This window comes from Oncorhynchus mykiss, chromosome 9, assembly GCF_057628025.1.
Source record: "Oncorhynchus mykiss isolate SJ-2025 chromosome 9, ASM5762802v1, whole genome shotgun sequence".
Classification (NCBI taxonomy): domain Eukaryota; kingdom Metazoa; phylum Chordata; class Actinopteri; order Salmoniformes; family Salmonidae; genus Oncorhynchus; species Oncorhynchus mykiss.
Window position 1 is genome coordinate 52,826,003 of NC_143030.1, and position 22,687 is coordinate 52,848,689.

At 42.6% G+C, this 22,687-nt stretch overlaps 1 protein-coding gene across 1 annotated transcript; it reads right to left on the bottom strand.

Moving 5' to 3' along the window:
• Nucleotides 1-191: 191 nt before the first annotated feature.
• On the bottom strand, nt 192-22,341 carry rbbp8l (retinoblastoma binding protein 8-like). Its single transcript, XM_021615969.3, has 15 exons — nt 22,039-22,341; nt 12,372-12,524; nt 10,181-10,223; nt 10,001-10,096; nt 9,607-9,719; nt 9,399-9,474; nt 7,015-7,202; nt 6,836-6,888; nt 6,632-6,720; nt 5,765-6,515; nt 4,087-4,195; nt 1,921-1,979; nt 1,699-1,822; nt 1,441-1,542; nt 192-1,132 (listed from the first exon to the last, which is right to left on the bottom strand). The coding sequence occupies exons 2-14, from the start codon at nt 12,436-12,438 to the stop codon at nt 1,451-1,453; spliced, it is 1,860 nt and encodes a 619-aa protein (XP_021471644.3). The 5' UTR covers nt 12,439-12,524; nt 22,039-22,341; the 3' UTR covers nt 192-1,132; nt 1,441-1,450.
• Between the last annotated feature and the right edge of the window lie 346 nt (nt 22,342-22,687).

Below are 22,687 nucleotides of genomic sequence, written 5' to 3' on the forward strand. Positions count from 1 at the left end.
TGGAAAAGCCAGAAATCCCACAGTGTTCCATCTCTGTGTTCACTGTGGGGTTGACTTCCTGTGACTGGGTCGGGGTGTCGGTTTCCCGGATGAACACAGCATCATAGGAGGGATTTCCACACTGTTGGTCTGGTCATGACAACATAGTCACTTTGCATAACATCCTGGACCGAAGACATGTTTCCAGACAGTTTTATAATCCAAATAACCATGTTTTATTTTTCATCACATTGTTAAGGTATATTCAGACTGCTTTTTTAAAATTACACATTCAATATTGATTTTAGAGCTAGTACACAACAGTGTCTCTAAGAGTTTGAAGATTATTTACCTTCATTGGAAAAACAAAGGTGAACCATAGCATAAGTGTATAATAGCCCAATGTCACTTATTGAGAACACATTTGTATGCGGAGTAAACATGGTAGAGCAGTGTCTCTCAGAGCTCCCCCCCCCCCCCTCCACACTCTTACCCCCCACATCACCCCACCACATTGACACAAACTTTGTGGCAGCTGCAAGTGGAAAGTTAAGACTTGCAAAATATGTGCTTTCTGAAAACCAAAAAGAGGAAGAAGAACGTTTGGGGACGGGGTGAAGAACAATTTGTGACAAAAATAGCCAGGCGGAGTTGACAGTTCTGCCACGAAGTAGAAATGTATGAATATGAATGAGAGAACAAGATTAGTGTGAGAGAGAAGTAGAGATAGGGGTAACAGAGACAGCGAGAGCGAGAGAGTGGTAGGGAGAGAGATAAAGTCGGCGCTCTAGTACAGTGTCAACTCCCCCTGTTTGGCCTTCTGAGACAACAGCAATACTGGGAAGTCAGTGTGAAATACATTATCAGTTGGAGGATAATTGAATATTAATCACAAGGTTATTATCTAGCTAGTCATTATCAAGGTTATTCCATTGAAATGCATAACGCCCACTAGCAAGAACCCTCTACTGAAAGGACAACAGTCAGATGGAAGAAGCTCTGTTCAAGTCTTTGACACTGTCTGTCCCTCTGTTCCAGCAAGGCAGACATTTTCATTGCAATGAGGGGTGATGAGGAGGGTGGAATACAGCTGATAGATGTCCTCCTGGGGACTACAATGCCTTGATCCTCTTTTACATTGAACGTCACATGACTGAGGGAAGAGGAACAACAAAAAGAGGTTGAGGTCTAAGTGTAGTTCTTTTACTCTCTTAATAAATGTCATGCAATCTGTGTTTCAGCAACACAGAGCTACAGGCCAAGGGGTTTATATGAAGACTATTTTAATGCACAGTTTGTCTCACTTCCCCCACCCTCTCTTTTACCCTATTCTTAGATGAGGGACATTTCCTGTGAAAATAACACATTCTACTGACAATTATGTGTTTCCATCTCGTTGTGACATTCCGGCTACTTCTCAGACATTCAGTAAGCACAGTATAGTGCGTGTGAGCTACAGACCTGTGTGATTTTATCCTTGACCGGTCATCTGTTTCACTTCTGTGGGCTCTTCCCCAGTTACTGTACTAAGAAGGTTGATCCTCTTTTCCTTCTGATGAGGAGCTAGAGGAGAACAAGAGAAAATAATCCCACAGCTTGATACAAGACACACATTTGACTTCATGTGTGATCTTTCTATCTATTTCTCTTTCACTTTCTCTCTCGCTCTCTCTCCCCCTTTCACTTCCCCTTCTCCCCCCTCTCTCTATCCATCCTTACCCTCTGTGTCTGTGTCCAGCCTAGTCCACTTCCTCTTGGAACTCTGGCTGCTCTCTGACCCAGACAGACTGCTCTCCACTTCCTGGTCGTCTGAGTTGCTCCCTGCAGCAGTGCTTTGGGCTGACTGTAAATGTCAAACAATGACAAGATACAATAACCTCAGTAACCTCAAATCAGTTTCAGTTTGCAGACTGTGGACATATAGGGAGAGTAGACACTTGCCTTGCCGTTGGAGTAAAGTTTATTCTGTAATCCATAATTCAGAGCCTCAAGGAGCACCACTGCAATTACAGAGAAACATATCAAACAAAAAAAAACGGTTTCTCCCAGTCTTCACCCGGGTACACACCCAAACTACGTACCATGAAGGCTGCCGGCCCCCAGCTGGAATGGCTGGATAAGAAAACAGGGCTCACAGTACATGCATATAAGGAACATGTCTCAAACTACAAAGACGCTCTCCACAAGACCAAGTCTACCCACTACTCAAACATAATCAGTAAAGGTCATAATAGCCTGAGAGTTTTCTTCTGCACAATCAAAAAGCTACAGTACTACAGCCACAGAACGACTCCCCCCCCCCCCCCCCCCCCCCCCCCCTCAATGCTACAGTTGACCTCTGTCGTCAGTAGCTGGACATCTTCCAAAACAAAATAGACAATAAAATAGATACAGCTCAAACAAAGTCCACTGAGTGAGCTCCCTCCATAGCCTCGACTCAGCAACCATTTCCTCCCTCTCCGCCTTCTCCCCTCTTGACGCTGAGTTCATCTCTGGTCTAGTCACCAAATCCAAAGCTTCAACCTGCTCCCTTGATCCTATGCCCACTTCCCTAGTCAAGACATGTCTTCCTGCAATCTCTCCCCTCACGGTTGTTAACGTGTCCTTCTGTTTTGACACTATTCCACCTGATCTCAAACTGGCTGCTGTCCCACCCATTGTGAAAATAACAAGGACTTGACCCAGCTAACCTCAACAACTACAAGCTAATATCCAACATTCCCTTTATGGCCAATGTACCTTCCCAACTCCATCAGCACATGGCTTCCAATAACGTCTTTGAGCGTCTTCAATCGGGGTTTAAGGCCAACCACAGCATGGAAACGGCTCTGGTTCAAGTGGTAAACGATCTCTACTACTAGTAGATTACTCTGGCTGACTCTAGCAATCTAAACCTCCTCATCCTACTGAACTTCCTCCTTGAAAGAATGGAGAGGCCTCGGGTAATTATCGGAACAGCTCTAGCCTAGTTCAGGTCTTACCTGTTGGACAGGCAGCAGTTAGTGACCCTGGGACACTTCAAATCCGCCCATTATGCTGTCCGCCAGGAAGTCCCCCAAGGCTCAGACCTAGGGCCTCTCTTTTTCATCATCTACATCCTACCCCTCGGCCAAATCATCCATCAATACGGTCTGCAATCCCACTGTTACGCTGATGACATGCAAATCTACGTTCACCTCTGACCTCCCCATCATCACTCAACTGTCTTCAAGAAATAAAATCATGGATGAGTTCAAACTTCCTGCTCAAGGTCCTCATATCAATATTCATATAATCTCATAATAGTAGAAACAAGTATCATTAATCACCCACGGACTGTTTCATAATAATGGACTATTTCACAATGACTGGTACATAATAATGGACTATTCCACCCTGACTGGTTCATAATAATGGACTATTTCACCCTGACTGGTTCATAATAATGGACTGTTCCACCCTGACTGGTGCATAATAATGGACTATTTCACCCTGACTGGTACATAATAATGGACTGTTCCACCCTGACTGGTTCATAATAATGGACTATTTCACAATGTCTAGTGCATAATAATGGACTGTTCCACCCTGACTGGTTCATAATAATAGACTATTTCACCCTGACTAGTGCATAATAATGGACTGTTCCACCCACGGACTGGTTCATAATAATGGACTTTTCCAACCTGAGTTCCCACACATTGTTTCACATGATATTATTGCAAACGTGACTTTCCTTGAAATTAAGTTGCGGCAATGAGGTGGTTTCAGAACGAGGCAGAGAAAAGAAAAATAAAGTAATACGATTTAATTTCAACAGCGTTAATAGTGTTTTTTAGAAATTCAAGGGTTTGACAATTCAAGGAGTTGGTCTGATGGTTCACTCTGATGTCATCGGCCTCCCCCTTGATTGCGGCAACAATACAGAAGCAATTGAGGAAAAAGAGTAACTTCTTTTGGGAGCCATGCTACTTTTTGTAATAGACATGTTTATATTTAATATTTTATTATTTCCTTGTGTATCTTGAAAGGCGCAAATAAAATGTTTTATTATTATTATTATTATTATTATTATTATTATATGTACTTGTACACATACACATACAGCCTTGTCGCAGTGTTCTGTACCTGGATGCAGTGAGATGGTCAGAACAGGGTCTTTCCTGTCCTTAGACTCCTTTCCTGTTCTTTTATCTGCTTTCCCGTCAGCTTCCACCATCTCTGATTGCCCTCCCTCCTGTGGACATATCAAATTACTAAATCACACACGTGTGTGTCAGTGGGGGGTCCTCAGGGGAGGAAGGGGAGGACCATCCTCCTCAGTGAATTTATAAAAAAAATGTAAATGGTAAAATATTGAAAAAGTCATCCTTTTTTAGATAAAACTATACTAAATGTATTCACACATCACCACATAATTGATTAAAACACACTGTTTTGAAATGAAGGTCTACAGTAGCATCAACAGCACTCTGTAGGGTAGCAACATGGTGTAGCCGGAGGACAGCTTGCTTCCATCCTCCTTTTGGTGCATTGAATTCAATACAAAACCTAGAAGGCTCATGGTTCTCATCCCCTTCCATAGACTCCATAGAATTACATAGTAATTATGACAACTTCTGGAAGAAGTCTTCCAACCTATCAGAGCTCATGCAGCATGAACTGACATGTTGTCCACCCAATCAAAGGATCAGAGAATTAGTCTAGTACTGAAAGCATAAGCTACAGCTAGCTAGCACTGCAGTGCATAAAATGTGGTGCGTAATTGACTCAAAGAGGGAGAAATTTAATAGTTGAACAGTTTTCAACAAATACTTTTTTTCAAAAACGAGGGAGAAGAGAGAGAGAGAGAGAGAGAGAGAGATTTATTTTTTCCCCTTCAGTTTCACTTACTTAGCTAGCAAATGCAGCTGGCTAGTTTAGTTACTCAAACACCCGGCTCAAACAGAGGGACGCTATGTTAGCTAGCTGGCTATGACTTTCCAACACAACACTGGAACTCTTCCAAGTCAAGGTAAGCTTTTGGTTGAATAATTTATTGCCACCGGGGCCCGCCGGTGTAACTGCTTACTGCCTATATACACTGTAACGTTACTGCATGATTGTAGCGAGTTTACTAACGCATTAGTTCTATTTGCTTTGTTGACTAGGATGTTACTTTAGCTAACATGGGGACAATGATGTAGGCTGTGTGTAGCGGTTATGACATGATTTGGCTTGGAAAGTTTTTTTTGTCTGGTGACGCATAGAGAGCGCATAGAGGTGAGAAGGAATACAATATGGCTGCTATGAAAGTGACCTGTGTTTATGTGTGATCAGGGATGTATTCATTATGCCGATTCTGTTGAAAAACTTTTCTTAAACGGAAGCAAACGAAAGGGGATATAAAATACCTGCATTTGTCCAATAAAAACTTGTGTTTGCAACTGTTGGACTAATGATTACACCCTAAATAAGCTAGTTACAGGCAAGAGTGTGCAAGACGGTATTGAATGTGTCACTGTCTGTCCATGTGTCACTCTCTGTCACCTCAATTTTCTCTCGACCTGTGTGCACCTACGTTGTAAACTTTCATTCATAGGATAGGTTGTGGAAACCTCATGATGGGTATAGGGAAAACTCAAGTATCATGTAGTAGCCTAAACCTATCAATGTTACAGTGAAATGGTTGAATGGAGTATGAATGGCAGTCATCCAACATGCTGTAATAGATAGGAATAATGCCATGGTCATGAAAAAAAAACACTGGTGTGTGTTGGTTTGTCTATTCCACATGTTCATTGAGAGGAATGCTTCCGTAAAGTACCTTGAGGTTGTGATCACTGGGGCTTTGCCTCTGTTGGCTGGAGGGAGGTGTAGAAGAGGAGGATGAGGGAGGAGCAGGTGGAAAAGAAGAGGAAGAGGGAGGACTGGCCTGGATCTGTGGGGAGGAGTCTGTCCTCGTGGCCCTGTTAGATGTCTCTCCCTCTATGTATACATCCTGCAGTGTGGGGCTGGCCTTGCTGTCCTGTGGTGACTTACTGCTTTTGAACCTCCCAGGGTCAGACAGGTCCAGAGGAGAGTCAGCCCCTTTCAGCCCCTCCCCAAACACCCTCTCTGGCTGCACCAACACATCCCGACATGGGTGCTGCACCCCCCGCCTGTCTTGGTCCTGGACCCGTGCAGCTGGGCTCTTCCCAGGCTTGGGCCAGGCCTGCCCAGTGCTCTGCCCCCTGCTCTGGTTGTTGCTGCTGCTCTGCTGGTGGAAGGTCTGGAGGTTGGGGTTAGGGTTGGGGTGGACCACCAAGCCATCGCCAACAGAGGTGGCCAGGGTGCCCCAGTCAGAGTGCTCGGGCAGGGGCCAGGGAACAGAGAGATGGGCACTCTTGATAGGAAATGGACGGTAGGGGACCGGGGCATGGACCAGGTCACATTTTTGCTTCTCATCTCCACGTAGAGAGGAGGAGGATAAAGAGGAGGAAGAAGGGAGAGGGGTGTTCTTCAGGACAAACAGGTGGGGGGGAATGGAGGGAGTGACAGGGTAGAGCTGCTGGCCAATTGTTTCCATACTATGGACTCTAAGAGAAGGGAAGGATGGGGGAAGAGGAGAAAGAGAGGGAAGAGAGGAAAAGGTTATAAGGTAAATGTGCTTCTCTTTTCACTATCTTTTGCTGTTATTGCCTCACTTGCTCACCTCTTCTCTCCAGTGTTGCTGGCTGTACTTTGCTCTGGCCTCAATGCTTGTGGGATGGGAGTGGACATGAATAGAGGCTTATGGGATTTCTGTGTGCGTTAAGAAGGTAGATAGATGGTGGCTGAGAGGGGACATTTTGACTTGTTCTATATTGATCCATATGTTCAGCAATGATTTGTTTTTAAGACAAACAAAATCACTTACATAGGATTGTTTTCCATTCCATCCCTTCACATGTCTACGTTCAAGTAGCGTCTCTATTTTGTCAAAAAGCCCAAAGAAGAAATAAATCCTGATGATTATACAGGTGATAATGATGAGTTATCATTAATTGACTCGAAATACTTTAAGTTCATGATGAGAAGTGTATTCTTTCCTCTCACCGTCAGCTACAAAGGAACGTCTGTGGCCCGTGTCAGTATTGACCATGGACAGCCCCGCAGTGGCGCCCTCTGGTGGCTGGCTGAGAGACCTGATGGCTTTGGCGTGTGGCACAGCAGAAGGTGAAGTGTCAGCAGACTGCCTGACCTCCGGGGTTGCATCCTGGGAGGAGGAATGTCCACTCTGACCCCTGAAATGACAAGAATGTTATGCTCCAACTAACAAGACAAAATCACATTTATTCACGCAAAGTTACACACAACAACAGGCTCTCTTGTAATAAAACACAGGCTGCGTATACAAAACGACAAGATAACCTTCCTAATATTGATTTGCACACCCACCCTCCTTTTGCCCTCAAAACAGCCTCAATTCTTCGAGGCATGGACTCTACAAGGTGTCGAAAGCTTTTCACAGAGATCCTGGCCTATGTTGACTCCAATGCTTCCCACAGTTGTGTCAAGTTGGCTGGATGTCCTTTGGGTGTTGGCCCATTCTTGATACAAACGGGAAACTGTTGAGCGTGGAAAAACTCTGAAGTATTGCAGCTCTTGACACAAACCGGTGCGCCTGGCACCTACTACCGTACCCCGTACAAAGGCACTTAAATCTTTTATCTTGCCCATTCACCCTCTCACAAACAGTGTGTTCAGAAAGTATTCACACACTTTAAACTTTTCCACATTTTGTTGTGTTACAGCAAGATTGAAAAATAAATGGATTAAATTGAGATGTTGTGTCACTGGTCTACACACGATACTCCATAATGTCAAAGTGGAATTATGTTTTTAGAATGTTTTACAAATTAATTTTAAACGAAATGCTGAAATGTCTTGAGTTAATAAGTATTCAACCCCTTTGTTATGGCAAGCCAAAATTAGTTCAGGAGTACAAATGTGCTTAACAAGTCACATAATAAGTTGCATGGACTGCATGGACTCTGTGTGCAATAATAGTGTTTAACATGATTTTTTAGTGACTACTTCATGTATGTACCACACACATAATTATCTGTAAGGTCCCTCAGTCAAGCAGTGAAATTCAAACACAGATTTAACCACAAAGACCAGTGAGGTTTTGCAATGCCTTGCAAAGAAGGGCTACCTATTGGTAGACGGGTAAAACATTTAAAAGCAGACACTGAATATCCCTTTGAGCATAGTGACGTTATTAATTACACTTAGGATGGTGTATCAATACATCCAGTCACTACAGAGATACAGGTGTCCTTCTTAACTCAGTTGCCAGAGAGGAAGGAAACCGCTCAGGGATTTCACCGTGAGGCCAATGGTGACTTTAAAACAATTACATTGTTTAATGGCTGTGACAGGAGAAAACTGAAGATGGATCAGCAACACTGTAGTTACTCCACAATAATAACCTAAATGACAGAGTGAAATGAAGGAAGCCTGTACAGAATACAAATATTCCAAAACATGCATCCCGTTTGCAAAAGTAATAATGCAAAAAATGCAAATAAATGTACTTTATGTACACAACACAAAGCATTATGTTTGGGGCAAATCCAACAACACAAATCACTGAGTACCACTCTTCATATTGTCAAGGATGGTGGTGGCTGCATCATGTTATGCGTACGCTTGTCATCAACAAGGACTAGGGAGCTTTTTAGGACAACAAGAACTGGAATGGAGCTAAGCACAGGCAAAATCCTAGAGGAATACCTGTTTCAGTCTGCTTTCCAATAGACACTGGGAGAAAAATCCACCTTTCAGCAGGACAATAAACTAAAACGCAAGACCAAATCTAAACTGGAATTCCTTACCAAGACAAAATTGAATGTTCCTGAGTGACTTAGTTAAGGTTTTGACTTAAATCAGCTTAAAAATCTATGGCAAGACTTGAAAATGGCTGTCTGGCAATGATCAACCACCAAGTAGACAGAGCTTGAAGCACTTAAAAAATAATAAGGTAAATATTTGACAATCCAGGTGTGTAAAACTCTTAGAGACTTACCCAGAAAGACTCACAGCTGTAATTGCTGCCAAAGGTGATTCTAACATGTACAGGTGTGAATACTTATGTAAATCAGACATTTCTGTATTTTATTTTCAATACAATTCTCCAAAATGTCTATAAACGTGTTTTAACTTTGTTATTATGGGGTATTGTGTGTAGATGGATGAGATTGTTTTTGTTTTTTTGTTGATGTAACACAACAAAATGTGGAACAAGTCAAGGGGTGTGAATACTTACAAATCCTTCTTTAACCCGTCTCCTCCCCTGCATCGACACTGATTGAAGTGGATTTATCAAGTGATTTCAGTAAAGGATCATAGCTTTCAACTTGATTCACCTGGTCAGTCTATGTCATGGAAAGAGCAGGTGTTCATAATGTTTTGGTCACTCGGTGCATATAACTCACTCTTGTGCTCCTCTCAGATGACTGACTTCTTCTTGCAGTCTCTGGTTCTCCGTTTTCATTTCGTTCATCTTTCCCACTACAAAATAACCCACAGTCCATGGCTAATGTTTAAGTACTATACTGTAGCTATAAAATAAGCATTATTGTTGGATCTTTACACAATGCTTGAGATGCATGTGAAGGAGGGGTTGATGTGTTAGCTAGCTACCCAGGATGGAAATATGATGGAGGCTCTGGATCTGGGAGGTCTCATACTCCTGCTGCCTGCGCTTGGCCACGTCCTGAGTGACAGTACACCTGTCACAGAGCCCCGCCCTCAACCTGCAGCACAGAGGTCACCAGGGGGTCAAACATTGACACACATTCAGCAACAAATTGTGTTAAGACAGCACACACTAAAACACCCTATTTTAATATTTATTGTGGTTTAAAAAATATACTCTCCTATTAGTTAGTATACTTTTTTGATATTGTATACTGCACTGTTGGGTAGGGCTTGCAAGTTAAGAATTTCACTGTACATGTGCATGTGAAAAATAAAACGTTCAGCTAAAAATACTAATAGAGAATACCCCAACACAGAGACACACAGAGGGACCCACCTATTTTCCAGCTGTTTGATGTTTTCTGTAAGTGACCTCTGGTGCTCTTTCAGCTGTTGGTTCTTGTTAAACAGCTCCTCCATTTGCTTTGTTTCACTACTCAGAGTAACACACCAAGAACTGCCATCACTACATCTCCCATATATCAACATGTCACCTTTAATGAAGTGCTTTACTCACCAGCTGTTTTTATTGTTCAGCTCCTGAAATATCTCTTGCCATTCTAGAGAGAGAGAGCGAGAGAGAGAGCGAGAGAGAGAGAGAGAGAGAGAGAGAGAGAGAGAGAGAGAAAGAAAGAAAGATACATAGAACGAGAAATAGAAATATAGAGAGAGAAATAGAGAGAGAGAGAAACATGTCAAATAGCTGTTTTCACATGTTGAGCTTCAATTTTACTTGTGAAACCACATTTTTAACATGTATTCAATTTAGTGTTCACATGTTAACACCACCTTTCCATATGAGGAGTATAACATGTTTTTCACCTCACATGTAGAATTGCACAAAAACAATCAAATGTAAAAATCTAATTTGCAGTTTCATATGTGGAAAATGTTCAAGTGAACTTGCAATTCCAGACATCAAAGTGAAAATCTAATTGAAAGTTTCACATGTAAAAAAAACTCCACATTTATTCCAATGTTTGTAAATTAAGTAAATGTAAACAAACACCGTAAAGTCTAAAAACATTGTTAAACAATCATTTTGATATCATGGATGGTCAGTCTGTTAATTGTAGTCTATGGATTTCAGTTGATGCGTTTTTCAGCCCCATTGCTTTTTACCGAAACTGTGGCGGGGAGGGCACTTTGTTAATGTTTCAATTAAGGATTGACACTTTAAACACCCTTAATAGAGTAATAGTGTTATTATATTGTGCAATCCTCAAGTGAGTGAGTAACATTTGTGCCATTAATATCCAGTGTTGGGGAGTTGTAGATCAACTAGTAGTATTTTCGGTAGTTAATTCAAAACAATTGCCATGTAGTGGTGTAGCTAACTACTGGAACTTCACACTACTTTTGTTTGCTAAAATAAACTAAAACATGGGTGAAGACGGCATCAGACCTGCCTAATTCTCATTTGAAACATCGTTTTGTGTTTAATAGGCTAAATAACACATCCTGTTAACATCTGACTCCAGAGTGATCTATTCTTGCAATGTGAAGTCTATGAAATTTCATATTTAGATATGATAATTTTTCACTAAGTAGTTTGGATGTAGTGAACTACTCTTTCAAAGTAACTTTAGTTAGGTAACTATATTTTTCTAAATGGTAGCTTTAGTGTAGTTGAACCTTTTCCATTGTGAAATAATAGCTTGGTAAACCAGATTTTCAGAGTGGCTTCCCCAACACTGTAAATAGCAAACAAAACTTCTGATGTCGAGATCAACATTCTTAGTATTGCAAACAAAAATAATGATATTGAAAGCAAAACATAAACTCAAAAGTTACATTTTTTGTTCCAGTTGTAAGTTTTGACTCATTCATTCTAGCAACATAGAAACCACCCTTCATCCCACTGCTGATTTGCCTAAGCAGGTTTGGTCCTGGATGGGAGACCAGATATTGCTGGAAGTGGTGACAAATAAATGTGTGTTTGTTTGTTTTTCAGGTGAAAAATGTACATTTGACACTTCACGTGTCAAAAAAACACATCTGACTTGTGAAAATTTCACGGGGAAAAAATGAAAAAAAGCAATTCACAGGGGGAAATCTTTGCGTGATTTCCCGAAAAACCACATGGCTACTTGCATAATAACATTACATTACAGACACTCAGCTTCCAGTATTACAAAGACATTATTTGCTGTTACGTAATACATTTAAAAAATAATAATTTTTACCCCTTTTTCGTAGTATCCAATTGTTGTAGTAGCTACTATCTTGTCTCATCGCTACAACTCCTGTACGGGCTCAGGAGAGACAAAGGTTGAAAGTCATAAGTCCTCCGATACACAACCCAACCAGCCGCACTGCTTCTTAACACAGCGCGCCTCCAACCCGGAAGCCAGCCGCACCAATGTGTCAGAGGCTACACCGTGCACCTGGCAACCTTGGTTAGCGTGCACTGCACCCGGCCCGCCACAGGAGTCGCTGGTGTGCGATGAGCCCTCCCTAACCCGGACAACGCTAGGCCAATTGTGCGTTGCCCCACGGACCTCCCAGTCGCGGCCGGTTACGACAGAGCCTGGGCGCGAACCCAGGGACTCTGATGGCACAGCTGGCGCTGCAGTACAGCGCCCTTAACCACTGCGCCACCCGGGAGGCCAAGACGTAATAAAGTTGTTAGTCCATTCACTCTTTTGTTTTGACTCACGTTTCAGAGTATCAGTGACACTGATACTGTTGGAGGAATGCTCACTCACCTTTGACCTCTCTCTCATGGGCCTCCCTCAGTTTGTGGAAGAGCTTGTTGAAACCCTCCAGAGCCATGGTAACACTAGGCTGTCACAGCTGACCTGGACACAGAGCCCCTCTTTCGCTCAGCTGTCATCCACTACAGTCAGCAATGTCATCAACTGGAGAAGATATTCCAACCAAAATAGTTAACTGTACATTCAGATCTACAGAAGAGCATGCTAGTGTGCATTCTGCAAAGCAGCCCTTATGGCCTTGCCCCGCACAAACGTGAGGGTAAAATTGTACAGAGATACGGGAAACTATAACGTTTTCAGAGGACTGCGCCCAAGGCCTCAATTTGTGTGTGTGTGTGTGTGTGTGTGTGTGTGTGTGTGTGTGTGTGTGTGTGTGTGTGTGTGTGTGTGTGAGAGGGAGAGAGAGAGAGAGAGAGACAAGCACTTGATAGCTGTATACTTCCCTCTCCTATGTTCTAGAATCTAGACTAGAGGTCAATATATAAATAATAGAATAAGAAACATTCTTGTTGAAATCTCAATATTGCTGTAAGGTGACAATGCAATCCTGTCATGTGATATCTTTACAATTGGGCCATGAAACATAACATGTCTGAGGGAAGCAGTATTCCTAGGACATTCATAGGGCATGTGAAGTTGTTGTTGAGATATTGAAGCGGGCACAACTCTAAAGTGACACACATTATTATAATATAAAATATTTGTATTGAGTACTGACTACTTCCCTCTTTTCTTTGTACTTATTTTCACCCATATGACCAAGAATCTCAGTCCAAAAATGAGATGTTTGAGGGTGTGTCTACACATTCGAAAACACTATTTTGCATTTTGATCAGAGTCGTTCTCTCGGCATGTTGGGATACGTTGACTAACTGTCCCAAACGTTGCAGCGAAGCAAGAGAAGACCTGCCTGTCTTCCACTGCTGGCTGGCTTTCATGGTTCTCTACTGTACGTCACAAACTCTCAGTTCAACTGTAACATACACACTTATACAACACTGTATCTACAAGAACATTATAAACACAGTATATTACACACACCTATATTAGGATTTAGACTAAAACCGCTTGTTTGATCTAAGTAAAAGTACATTTGCTCTTATTGATCATTCAGAAAATTCACAGAACAATAGGCCTGATTTGCTCATACCAAAGTACATGTATCTAATGAAATGCCCTGTAAATACCTGTTTGTTTGCTGTAAATGAATACTGACGAGCTGTATTACTGTGTAACTGTGCACTGCATTATGGTGTTAACACAACAAAGTAGGAGTTGCAGAGCTCTAGACACTTGGAGAAGAGAATGTTGGTATAGAGTATAAGGATACAGCGAGGTGGCTAAAGAGTCTGTGACACACATCAAGAAATGCAGTCTCAAAGTGTCAATGAAGCCTGAAAAATCAAAGACTTAGCATGCATTTACTGAAATGAGACACAATGGCACTCACACATAGACACAGATACATGCATGCAAACAGCAGGTGGCAGTAACAAGGCTACATTTTCTATATCAATAGAAATATAGACTCAGCTATATGGTACCTACTAGTGACGTACGGGTTGACTCATAACCCCCAGTCCCCGCGGCTATATCCTCGTGGCGGACCGGTTTAAGGTCATTAAATAGTGTGTGGCTGAAGAGCGGGTGGGCTGGTTAAATAAAAAGAAACAATACCTTAAAAAAAAAATAAGTGTAGAATTCTTGTGCAATTTATATAGGCTACATTGAGTTTTTTTCTGGTATTAGTGCTGAAGCCAAAACTTTAGGGCTTAACTGTAGGCAAGCCACATAGCCCACACAGCCAATCGCGAAATAACCCTTTTGGGAAAGGGCAGAAAAAGCTAACGCACAACCACCGAGCAAAAAGGACATTGTCGAAGTTTAATTCAATATGACAAAAGCTGCAAAAGAAGAGTTGAAAATAAAGAGAAGAGAGGGCCAGAAAAGTAATGTTTGGACGCCCAATTTTTCAATTTTTGATTTGTTAAAAAAGTTTGAAATATCCAATAAATGTCGTTCCACTTCATGATTGTGTCCCACTTGTTGTTGATTCTTCACAAAAAAATACAGTTTTATATCTTTATGTTTGAAGCCTGAAATGTGGCAAAAGGTCGCAAAGTTCAAGGGGGCCGAATACTTTCGCAAGGCACTGTAACTAAGTGGCTCGGGGAACAAAACATCGATATTTTGGGTCCATGGCCAGGAAACTCCCCAGACCTTAATCCCATTGAGAACCTGTGGTCAATCCTCAAGAGGCGGGTGGACAAACAAAACCCCACAAATTCTGACAAACTCCAAGCATTGATTATGCAAGAATGGGCTGCCATCAGTCAGGATGTGGCCCAGAAGTTAATTGACAGCATGTCAGGGCTGAATGCAGAGGTCTTGAAAAAGAAGGGTCAACACTGCAAATATTGACTCTTTGCATCAACTTCATGTAATTGTCAATAAAAGCCTTTGACACTTATGAAATGCTTTTAATTATACTTCAGTATTCCATCGTAACATCTGACAAAAATATCTAAAGACACTGAGGCAGCAGACTTTGTGAAAATGTATATTTGTGTCATTCTCAAAACATTTGGCCAGGACTGTAGGTCTATAACCTCTCACATAGCCTTAATATTAACTCCTGCAGAATTAAGCATTTCTTGCTGTAAAATGATACACCAAATGTAGGCTAAATGTGGACATGGGAACAGGAGTGGAGAATGATTTCTTTCTTTCTGCATCTTGAAGGAATGCAATGCTCAGTTAGATACCATCTGTAGAGGTGTTCACTTTGTCATAAAAGCTGATAGTATTTCAACCACATAGGCTTAAAATATGCATCCAAGCCGAACTGAAATCTTATCAGAAAAACATTGGGTCGTTTTCACAGGTTTATTTTCCTTTTCAACCGGTCAAACTGGTGTCATTTGTCATTTTGACAGAAAATCTTTCCAGTTTTTTTGTTGCACTATTGTGTTTTCTCCCCAGTCCCTAAACGTCTTTGCTCAGCGAAAGATGACAGAGAAACTTTACAGATGTCAACTAGATTGAAGCAATAATTCTAGCGATCTATTACATTATTCTGTTGACCAAGGTTTTGTTTAGTCTTCTAGGGCATTTAATAATGACAGAACAGAAGCTGCAGCTATCTAATTATAGACAAGTTGACTAACAAATAGCCTACCAAAATGTTGGGAATTATAAGCAGAAACATGTTTAAATCAGGCAACAAAAAAGATCCTGCAACCCCTACATTTTCTATTTTTGAGTGGTTGGGTGTGGGCCTCAGATTTTCACTTTAACACACATAGTCGGGCGGTTGCCAACAGGTTATTAGCAATTGTGGGTAGGTGAACAAACAGCTGACACTCGCACCTGTAGTACCTACCACTAAAGGCGCATTTTAGGAATTTAAAAACAAGAAAATGGTAACCCCCCCATTTGTATTGGTAACAGCTGGGGATGGAGACAGAGAAAAGTAATGTCATTCGAAAACATAATGTTGACTTTCCCTGCTATGCGGATGACACACAGCTGTACATTTCAATGAAACATGGTGAAGCCCCAAAATTGCCCTCGCTAGAAGCATGTGTTTCAGACATAAGGAAGTGGATGGCTGCAAACATTCTACTTTTAAACTCGGACAAAACAGAGATGCTTGTTCTAGGTCCCAAGAAACAAAGAGATCTTCTGTTGAATCTGACAATTCATCTTAATGGTTGTACAGTCGTCTCAAATAAAACTGTGAAGGACCTCGGCGTTACTCTGGACCCTGATCTCTCTTTTGAAGAACATATCAAGACTGTTTCAAGGACAGCTTTTTTCCATCTACGTAACATTGCAAAAATCAGAAACTTTCTGTCCAAAAATGATGCAGAAAAATGTATCCATGCTTTTGTCACTTCTAGGTTAGACTACTGCAATGCTCTACTTTCCGGCTACTCGGATAAAGCACTAAATAAACTTCAGTTAGTGCTAAATATGGCTGCTAGAATCCTGACTAGAACCAAACAATTTGATCATATTACTCCAGTGCTAGCCTCCCTACACTGGCTTCCTGTCAAGGCAAGGGCTGATTTCAAGGTTTTACTGCTAACCTACAAAGCATTACATGGGCTTGCTCCTACCTACAGTGCCTTGCGAAAGTATTCGGCCCCCTTGAACTTTGCAACCTTTTGCCACATTTCAGGCTTCAAACATAAAGATATAAAACTGTATTTTTTTGTGAAGAATCAACAACAAGTGGGACACAATCATGAAGTGGAACGACATTTATTGGATATTTCAAACTTTTTTAACAAATCAAAAACTGAAAAATTGGACGTGCAAAATTATTCAGCCCCTTTACTTTCAGTGCAGCAAACTCTCTCCAGAAGTTCAGTGAGGATCTCTGAATGATCCAATGTTGACCTAAATGACTAATGATGATAAATACAATCCACCTGTGTGTAATCAAGTCTCCGTATAAATGCACCTGCACTGTGATAGTCTCAGAGGTCCGTTAAAAGCGCAGAGAGCATCATGAAGAACAAGGAACACACCAGGCAGGTCCGAGATACTGTTGTGAAGAAGTTTAAAGCCGGATTTGGATACAAAAAGATTTCCCAAGCTTTAAACATCCCAAGGAGCACTGTGCAAGCGATAATATTGAAATGAAAGGAGTATCAGACCACTGCAAGTCTACCAAGACCTGGCCGTCCCTCTAAACTTTCAGCTCATACAAGGAGAAGACTGATCAGAGATGCAGCCAAGAGGCCCATGATCACTCTGGATGAACTGCAGAGATCTACAGCTGAGGTGGGAGACTCTGTCCATAGGACAACAATCAGTCGTATATTGCACAAATCTGGCCTTTATGGAAGAGTGGCAAGAAGAAAGCCATTTCTTAAAGATATCCATAAAAAGTGTTGTTTAAAGTTTGCCACAAGCAACCTGGGAGACACACCAAACATGTGGAAGAAGGTGCTCTGGTCAGATGAAACCAAAATTGAACTTTTTGGCAACAATGCAAAACGTTATGTTTGGCGTAAAAGCAACACAGCTGAACACACCATCCCCACTGTCAAACATGGTGGTGGCAGCATCATGGTTTGGGCCTGCTTTTCTTCAGCAGGGACAGGGAAGATGGTTAAAAGTGATGGGAAGATGGATGGAGCCAAATACAGGACCATTCTGGAAGAAAACCTGATGGAGTCTGCAAAAGCCCTGAGACTGGGACGGAGATTTGTCTTCCAACAAGACAATGATCCAAAACATAAAGCAAAATCTACAATGGAATGGTTCAAAAATAAACATATCCATGTGTTAGAATGGCCAAGTCAAAGTCCAGACCTGAATCCAATCGAGAATCTGTGGAAAGAACTGAAAACTGCTGTTCACAAATGCTCTCCATCCAACCTCACTGAGCTCGAGCTGTTTTGCAAGGAGGAATGGGAAAAAATTTCAGTCTCTCGATGTGCAAAACTGATAGAGACATACCCCAAGCGACTTACAGCTGTAATCGCAGCAAAAGGTGGCGCTACAAAGTATTAACTTAAGGGGGCTTAATAATTTTGCTCGTCCAATTTTACCGTTTTTGATTTGTTAAAAAGGTTTGAAATATCCAATAAATGTCGTTCCACTTCATGATTGTGTCCCACTTGTTGTTGATTCTTCACAAAAAAATACAGTTTTATATCTTTATGTTTGAAGCCTGAAATGTGGCAAAAGGTCGCAAAGTTCAAGGGGGCCGAATACTTTCGCAAGGCACTGTATCTCTCTGATTTGGTCCTGCCGTACATACCTACACGTACGCTACGGTCACAAGACGCAGGCCTCCTAATTGTCCCTAGAATTCCTAAGCAAACAGCTGGAGGCAGGGCTTTCTCCTATAGAGCTCCATTTTTATGGAATGGTCTGCCTACCCATGTGAGAGACGCAAACTCGGTCTCAACCTTTAAGTCTTTACTGAAGACTCATCTCTTCAGTGGGTCATATGATTGAGTGTAGTCTGGCCCAGGAGTGTGAAGGTGAATGGAAAGGCTCTGGAGCAACGAACTGCCCTTGCTGTCTCTGCCTGGCCGGTTCCCCTCTTTCCACTGGGATTCTCTGCCTCTAACCCTATTACAGGGGCTGAGTCACTGGCTTACTAGGGCTCTTTCATACTGTCCCTAGGAGGGGTGCGTCACTTGAGTGGGTTGAGTCACTGATGTGATCTTCCTGTCTGGGTTGGCGCCCCCCCTTGGGTTGTGCCGTTGCAGAGATCTTTGTGGGCTATACTTGGCCTTGTCTCAGGATGGTAAGTTGGTGATTGAAGATATCCCTCTAGTGGTGTGGGGGCTGTGCTTTGGCAAAGTGGGTGGGGTTATATCCTTCCTGTTTGGCCCTGTCTGGGGGTGTCATCGGATGGGGCCACAGTGTCTCCTGACCCCTCCTGTCTCAGCCTCCAGTGTTTATGCTGCAGTAGTTTATGTGTCGGGGGGCTAGGGTCAGTTTGTTATATCTGGAGTACTTCTCCTGTCCTATCCGGTGTCCTGTGTGAATTTAAGTATGCTCTCTCTAATTCTCTCTTTCTTTCTCTCTTTCTTTCTCTCTCTCGGAGGACCTGAGCCCTAGGACCATGCCTCAGGACTAACTGACATGATGACTCCTTGCTGTCCCCAGTCCACCTGGCCGTGCTGCTACTCCAGTTTCAACTGTTCTGCCTGTGATTATTATTATTTATGAACATTTGAACATCTTGGCCATGTTCTGTTATAATCTCCACCCGGCACAGCCAGAAGAGGACTGGCCACCCCACATAGCCTGGTTCCTCTCTAGGCTTCTTCCTAGGTTTTGGCCTTTCTAGGGAGTTTTTCCTAGCCACTGTGCTTCTACACCTGCATTGCTTGCTGTTTGGGGTTTTAGGCTGGGTTTCTGTACAGCACTTTGAGATATCAGCTGATGTACGAAGGGCTATATAAATACAGTTGATTTGATTTGATTTAAGCACTCTTATATTGATCAACAGACTATGGATGCAAGGACTGATCATCCATCACATAAAAATTATAGTTAACCAAGTTTTAACCAGTCCAAAAATGTATGAACCGATCCCTGCTTTCCCCTTTAATCGTGCAATGCTGTACAAAACAGTGTTGGGAAACAGACATAATCACAACAATGGGTTATGTTCACAAAATGTTATTATTTGTGCTCTGAGAAAGTGCACAGGCTACTGTGAGGTGGCAGGTAGCCTAGCAGTTCCGTTGGGCCAGTAAGTGAAAGGTCGATGTGCCCTTGAGCAAGGCAATTAACCCTAATTTGCTCCAGGGGCACCATTCTACTATGGCTGACCCTGTAAAACAACACCTTTCACTGCACACATCCAGTGTATGTTGCCTTCATGCTCTGTCGCCTACTCTGTCCCAATCAACACATGGATCACTAGCTCACTGTCAATCCACAAACCATTATTCCATCATCTGACAAATTCAATGTGAATCCTGCTCACTTCCCTACACTGTGTTTGGTTCATTTAAAAACATATTATGTGGCCTCCTGAGTGGCGCAGCAGTCTAAGGCTCCGCATCACATTATTGCGATGTCACTGGGGTTTGATCCCAGGCTGTATCATTACCGCCGTGACTACAACCCACACAAGTGGCTCAGGTAGTGCAGCTCATCCAGGATGGCACATCAATGCGAGCTGTGGCAAGAAGGTTTGCTGTGTCTGTCAGCGTAGTGTCCAGAGCATGGAGGCGCTACCAGGAGACAGGCCAGTACATCAGGAGACATGGAGGAGGCCGTAGGAGGGCAACAACCCAGCAGCAGGACCGCTACCTCCGCCTTTGTGCAAGGAGGAGCAGGAGGAGCACTGCCAGAGCCCTGCAAAATGACCTCCAGCAGGCCACAAATGTGCATGTGTCTGCTCAAATGGTCAGAAACAGACTCCATGAGGGTGGTATGAGGGCCCGACGTCCACAGGTGGGGGTTGTGCTTACAGCCCAACACCGTGCAGGACGTTTTTCATTTGCCAGAGAACACCAAGATTGGCAAATTCGCCACTGGCGCCCTGTGCTCTTCACAGATGAAAGTAGGTTCACACTGAGCACATGTGACAGACGTGACAATTGGGGAGACGCCGTGGAGAACGTTCTGCTGCCTGCAACATCCTCCAGCATGACCGGTTTGGCGGTGGGTCAGTCATGGTGTGGGGTGACATTTCTTTAGGGGGCCGCACAGCCCTCCATGTGCTCGCCAGAGGTAGCCTGACTGCCATTAGGTACCGAGATGAGATCCTCAGACCCCTTGTGAGACCATATGCTGGTGCGGTTGGCCCTGGGTTCCTCCTAATGCAAGACAATGCTAGACCTCATGTGGCTGGAGTGTGTCAGCAGTTCCTGCAAGAGGAAGGCATTGATGCTATGGACTGGCCAGCCCGTTCCCCAGACCTGAATCCAATTGAGCACATCTGGGACATCATGTCTCGCTCCATCCACCAACGCCACGTTGCACCACAGACTGTCCAGGAGTTGGCGGATGCTTTAGTCCAGGTCTGGGAGGACATCCCTCAGGAGACCATCCGCCACCTCATCAGGAGCATGCCCAGGCATTGTAGGGAGGTCATACAGGCACGTGGAGGCCACACACACTACTGAGCCTCATTTTGACTTGTTTTAAGGACATTACATCAAAGTTGGATCAGCCTGTAGTGTGGTTTTCCACTTTAATTTTGAGTGTGACTCCAAATCCAGACCTCCATGGGTTGATCAATTTGATTTCCATTGATCATTTTCGTGTGATTTTTTTGTCACAACATTCAACTATGTAAAGAAAAAAGTATTTAATAAGAATATTTCATTCATTCAGATCTAGGATGTGTTATTTTAGTGTTCCCTTTATTTTTTTGAGCAGTGTACTTGTATGTCTTTTTAAAATTAACAATCAACTATAGCAGAGTACATTTCACTTTTAGTTTACTTCCTTTGAGTTATAAGGGTGTAAAGCCTTATTTGTCACATTATGGTGGTTTGCAATGTGATTTCCAATCTCTGTTGGAAGCCAACTTCCAAGAAGATGGCCAGCACTAATATCACTCACAACTTGCATTTAGAATGGCTGTCAGTGTAGGGAAGAACTCACAATACATGAAGACTACCTACATCATGTAAACTAGAACAACTATAGCACTTGCTAACGGTTGCTATGAATCCAACTACTTATAGATTGTATTCGTTTAGAAAAAAATTATGTTTCTTATCTTTCAGTAGGATAAAATGAATGTACTGTACATGCGAAAACACAGATATTGAAACAAAACATTTTAAACTCAACCTGCAAAAGAGAATGCTGGGAAATATGACAATGATGCCCCTCCCACATCTGTGTATAACTCCGTAGATTTAACTCCCTGTCTCTGGTTACTCTTAATGTAGTTAAAAGTACTCCATCCCAATGAACTACAGTCATCAACACTAACTTCAGGGAGCGTATCATTCTCTTGAGGGTTCAGATAACTCCCAGTAGAGTCAATTTAACCCTAATTTCTTTAACACTGGGATTTCAACCATTCTTGATCTACTGTTTGTATGCTAATGAATGGACTCTCCTGCCCAGCCTTACTTCTGCCACCTGCCCACCTGCCAACCCGCCCAAACCTTACATGCCCCTGCTCCCCACTCACACTAACAGCAGGCTCACTCACCTCTTCCCAGTACAATCAACCCGATTGTCCCTTCTGCTCCAATCAGAATCAGAATCCCTCTCGTCCTTAGCCCTGGAGAGTTGGTTGATCAGTGCCAGAGAAGGATAGAGAAACAGAGAGAGAAAGCAAGAAAGGAAAAGGAGGCATGGAGAGCGCTCCCCCCTCCCCCCAATCTCCACCCTGGGAACAGGTTGGAGCGGTCCTCCTCCAGAGGACACAAACACAGACGCCCGGGCCAGTTCTTCCTTGATATTCCGGTTGTGCAGAAATCCCCAAAAACCGGCCCAACCGGCTTTATGAACCCTAGAAAAAAGAGAGAAACTCAAACACACAACAGAGAAACTCAAACACACAATGCCATGCATTAAATGTTTCACTCCTACAATTCGGAATTAAGAGGGGAGATCTTAAAAAAAAAAAACATAAATCATGGTCTATAAATACTGAGTTATGATTGAGTGAATAGAGAATAGTGAATACATAATACTACTGAATAAACAATGATTTTGATGACTTTTTTCTACTTGAGCGGAGTACCCGTATTATGTAATCTAAAAATGTAAGAGTGACTTTAAGAGACACTTGGTCAAATTGTGCAACATATTTTTGAGGTTTTAGATAGGAACATGCAATTCTCTGATTGTGCGTT